Source organism: Cnephaeus nilssonii (genome assembly GCF_951640355.1).
Source record: "Cnephaeus nilssonii genome assembly, chromosome: 13".
Classification (NCBI taxonomy): Eukaryota; Metazoa; Chordata; class Mammalia; order Chiroptera; family Vespertilionidae; genus Cnephaeus; species Cnephaeus nilssonii.
Window position 1 is genome coordinate 10,156,788 of NC_137084.1, and position 4,230 is coordinate 10,161,017.

A 4,230-nucleotide genomic window follows, 5' to 3' on the forward strand; every position below is an offset into this window, starting at 1 on the left:
CAAGCATGTGCCTTACCTGGGAATTGGGGTTTGGATCTGGGACATACACTGGCTCAGAGAGGGAAGGAATAACCCCATTCTTATCTAAGAGTTTTCCTGGTGGATTGAGCTCAAAGGTGTCTGGAAGACAATGTGATCTGTTGTCTCCTTATTTGTTTTCTTAGTTTTTGAGCCTCCATTCCCTCCTCCAACCAGTTCCAACCCCCTTAAACCGTTATACCATTAAGTAAAATGCAATATGGGGATTTTCTTTGTTGAATTGAAAATCACATTTGGGCAATAAAGTGATTGGCTAAATGAGAGAGAGAGAGGGGGTGGGGGGAAGGAGAGAATATTACCAACTTGATACAAATATGAAACTTGTTTGATGGAGGGAAAATCAAGTGCATGCTGCCAGGAGACCCGAGCTAGAATTTTAGTTTCTCCACTTGCTAACTGTGAGATCTTGAGCAAACGCCATCCCTGCTTGTGCCTATTTTCTCATAGAATAGTATCATTTCCTTAGAGAAATCGTCCTGGACACACACACTCCCACCCCCCCCGCACTAGGTCTAATCCTGGGCCATCATGCTCTCCTAGCAACTTGAACGCCCCCCCCCACTCCCCCCCAGAATGTAATATAAGCTCCATGAGCCCAGGGATCCGGATCTGTGGATTTTACTGAGACCAGAACCGAGGGCAGACCCTGTGGAATGGATGGGGGAATGAATGGAGCTGGCCTAAATGCTCCACTGGCACACAAAAGGCAGAGCGACCAACCTCAAAGCACAGTGGCCGGTGGAGGTGAGCGCGCTGGGGAAAGTGGGTGTTGGTCCGAAGCTGTTTGCTATAAATGGTTCTTCTAGCCTCTGGAGTCACATCCTCTGTGGCTCAGAGAAATTCCCAGCGATTTACATAAGGCTGAGTGAATCACACCGTCTGTAATGGAGAAGGCAAAGGGACCCGCCCTGATCCTAGCCAGGCTGCGCCTGAGCGCCGTGGGGGTGAGTCCGAAGTTTGGAGGAGGCCAGGCCCTGCCCAAGCCAAGGGACCCCGCGACCACTCCAACCCCCCGCAAGGGCCAGGGCGCGTCCCTCACAAGCAGCCGGACTCCAGCTCGGTGCCGCCCCCCTCCGACGCCCCCGCGCGGGCTCCGCTAGCCCGGCTTCCTCCCCGCCCCTCGGTCCCCAGCCCAGTGCGGGGCTGCCTCTCCGAAGAAGCCATTGCCGCTTTAAGGGGAAGAGGAGGAGAAGGGGGCGGAGGAGTGGGGGGCGGGAGCGGCGGCGGAGGAGGGGGAGGGGGATCCCCCTCGCGCCCACGTGGTCCGGACGCCTGTGAATCGCGCCCGCCGGAGGGTCTCACAGCGAAATACAAAAGCAGCTGGGAAGCGGCGGCGCGGCGAGTTCCCAGCGCCGGGAAGACTCCGCACCGCCTCGCGGCCGCGATGGGGCTGAAGCGCCCGGAGCCCGGGAGCCGAGCAGCTGCCGGGCCCGCCTCGCCGCCGGGACCCGGGCGCCCGGGCTCGTCTTGAAGCGGCGGGAGAAGCATGGGCAGGAGGATGCGGGGCGCCGCCGCCACCGCGGGGCTCTGGCTGCTGGCGCTGGGCTCGCTGCTGGCGCTGTGGGGCAGGCTCCTGCCGCCGCGGACGGCGCTGCCCGCCTCCCGGCCGCCCGAAGACAGGACCCCGCGGCGCCCGGCCGTGGGGGGCGGCGGCCCGGACTCCGCGCCCCGCTTCCCTCAGCCCCCGTTCCCGGCGCGGGACCCCCGCGGCGCCTCCCTGAAAACTTTCCGGACGCTGCTCACCTTGGCGGCCGGCGCGGACGGTCCTCCCCGGCGGCCCCCGGGGGAGCGCAGGCGGCGCGTGCCCGACGGGCGGCCCCGGCCGGGGGAGCTGGCCGTGGTGCACGGGGGCGTCTTCTGGAGCCGCGGCCTGGAGGAGCAGGTGCCCCGCGGCTTCTCGGAGGCCCAGGCGGCGGCGTGGCTGCAGGCGGCGCGCGGCGCCCGGGTGGTGGCCCTGGAGCGCGGGGGTTGCGGACGCAGCTCCAACCGGCTGGCGCGCTTCGCCGACGGCACCCGCGCCTGCGTGCGCTACGGCATCAACCCCGAGCAGATCCAGGGCGAGGCCCTGTCCTACTACCTGGCGTGTCTGCTGGGCCTCCGGCGCCACGTGCCGCCGCTGGCACTGTCCCGGGTGGAGGCTCGGGGCGCCCAGTGGGCGCAGGTGCAAGAGGAGCTTCGGGCGGCGCACTGGACGGAGGGCAGCGTGGTTAGCCTGACGAGCTGGCTGCCCAACCTCACGGACGTGGTGGTGCCCGCGCCCTGGCGCTCCGAGGACGGCCATCTGCGGCCCCTGCGCGCCGCCGGGGGCGAGCTGGCCAACCGCAGCCAGGAGGAGCTGGTGGACCTGGTGCAATGGACCGACTTGATCCTCTTTGACTACCTGACGGCCAACTTCGACCGGCTCGTCAGCAACCTCTTCAGCCTGCAGTGGGATCCGCGCGTCATGCAGCGCGCCACCAGCAACCTGCACCGCGGCCCCGGCGGGGCGCTGGTCTTCCTGGACAACGAGGCGGGCTTGGTGCACGGCTACCGGGTGGCGGGCATGTGGGACAAATACAACGAGCCGCTGCTGCAGTCAGTGTGTGTGTTCCGAGAGCGGACGGCGAGGCGCGTCCTGGAGCTGCACCGCGGCCAGGACGCGGCCGCCCGGCTGCTGCGCCTCTACCAGCACCACGAGCCTCGCTTCCCCGAGCTGGCTGAGCTCGCCCATCCCCATGCTCAGCTGCTACAGCGCCGCCTCGACTTCCTTGCCAAGCACATTTTGCACTGTAAGGCCAAGTACGGCCGCAGACCTGGGACTTAGTATCACCCTGAGGAAGAGGGAGAGAGAGAGAGAGAAACCCCTGGCTGGGGACATGGATGCTGGGGGAAGGGCTGTCGCCTCTGCCACCGCCTGGGACCGGTCAGCCAACGCCCTGCCAGTGGCTTGGGCAAGAAGGCTGCTAGAAACTTCAGTTTCACCTACCTGCCCCTTTCTCTCCGTTTCAAGCTGTTTCCTTTCAAAGTTCTGGGAGAACTCACCCAGGTGAGAGAAGTGTAACATCCCCTCCACCCAGCCTGTAAAAGAATTCTTCCCTGTGGGCAGCAGGGAGTTGGAATCGGGAGAAACTGGCTGCCTGAGTGTGGCCCCCCGGTGGCTGTCTCTGTGGGAGATGCATCCTATTCCTCGACCTCCTCCTCCCCTTTTCCCAAAAAGGGAAACTTCTGTTTGAGCCTTTGAGCTCCTTCTGCAGTTTCCTACCAAACACAGCGCTGGCGGCCAGAGGCGGCTGTGACACTGGCCGGTGGAGTCCCCTTCCTGCGTTCTCCCTTTGTTCCAGCTGGTGATGGTGAGATCACTGTTAAGAGCTGGGGAACGGATCCGGATCAGACAAAGAGATCAGGACCTCCAGAACCTGGGGCGTCCTGCACACTCTGTGTATCTGACTTGTTCTTTACCGCTTGTCGTTTGGGCCTGGAGGCTGCGAATGTGGGACTGGCTGGCTGTGTGCACTGAATCACATAATGCATTTCTCCCCCTTCCCCCCAATCGACCAAAATTTTGACAATGATGATGTTCACCAGAAGAAGAAAAAAAAAATCAGTTTCATGCACTTTACTTTGTTTTTATTTTAATTTTGTATTGAGGGAAAAACTTTTTTATTTGACAAAATTTGCCTACTATGTATATATGTGGTAAAGTGTGGTGTAAATATACTAAACAAACTTATATTTCAATAAAAGGGAGTTTAAAATTTAGAATTTAATTCCTGATGGTTTTAACTGTTGGAGGTATCTGATGGCCTGCCTGGTTTTAGAATGAGTTTTAGGGTTTCTCCTTTATGGATGTGCTTTTAAACCCCAGTTGTGACTATGGAACTTAAAGAATTGAACAAAGACAAGAACAGAGTCCCTGTTCTGCTCACTCAAATGAACCCTAGTGCTGGAAATTTCAGGTTTCAGCATAGCCTGTGGGGGAAGAGGGAGAGAGGGGAAAGGAAAGTATTCTATTTCCTGGCAAATAAAACTGATATAAAGGGATTTCACTGTAATATATTCCTATATTAATCATGTGGCAACTATGATAGAACCAGATGTGCATACTACAATATGACAAATCCCCCCCTTTATAAACTTAACTACAGGGGTCACATGTGCACATTGTTCTCAGCATTGTAATTACCGTGTATCCCAACGTGTACAAATAATAAG

The 4,230-nt window shown here is 59.1% G+C and overlaps 1 protein-coding gene across 1 annotated transcript; it reads left to right on the forward strand.

Annotated features, from left to right (window-relative positions):
- The first annotated feature begins 1,321 nt into the window (after nucleotides 1-1,321).
- FJX1 (four-jointed box kinase 1) lies at nucleotides 1,322-3,812 on the forward strand. Its single transcript, XM_079788830.1, has one exon. The coding sequence runs from the start codon at nucleotides 1,526-1,528 to the stop codon at nucleotides 2,840-2,842; it is 1,317 nt and encodes a 438-aa protein (XP_079644956.1). The 5' UTR covers nucleotides 1,322-1,525; the 3' UTR covers nucleotides 2,843-3,812.
- Nucleotides 3,813-4,230: the final 418 nt, after the last annotated feature.

Coding starts and splice junctions, on each gene's coding strand:
- FJX1 (XM_079788830.1), top strand. CDS start 1,526: ATGGGCAGGAGGATGCGGGGCGCCGCCGCCACCGCGGGGCTCTGGCTG.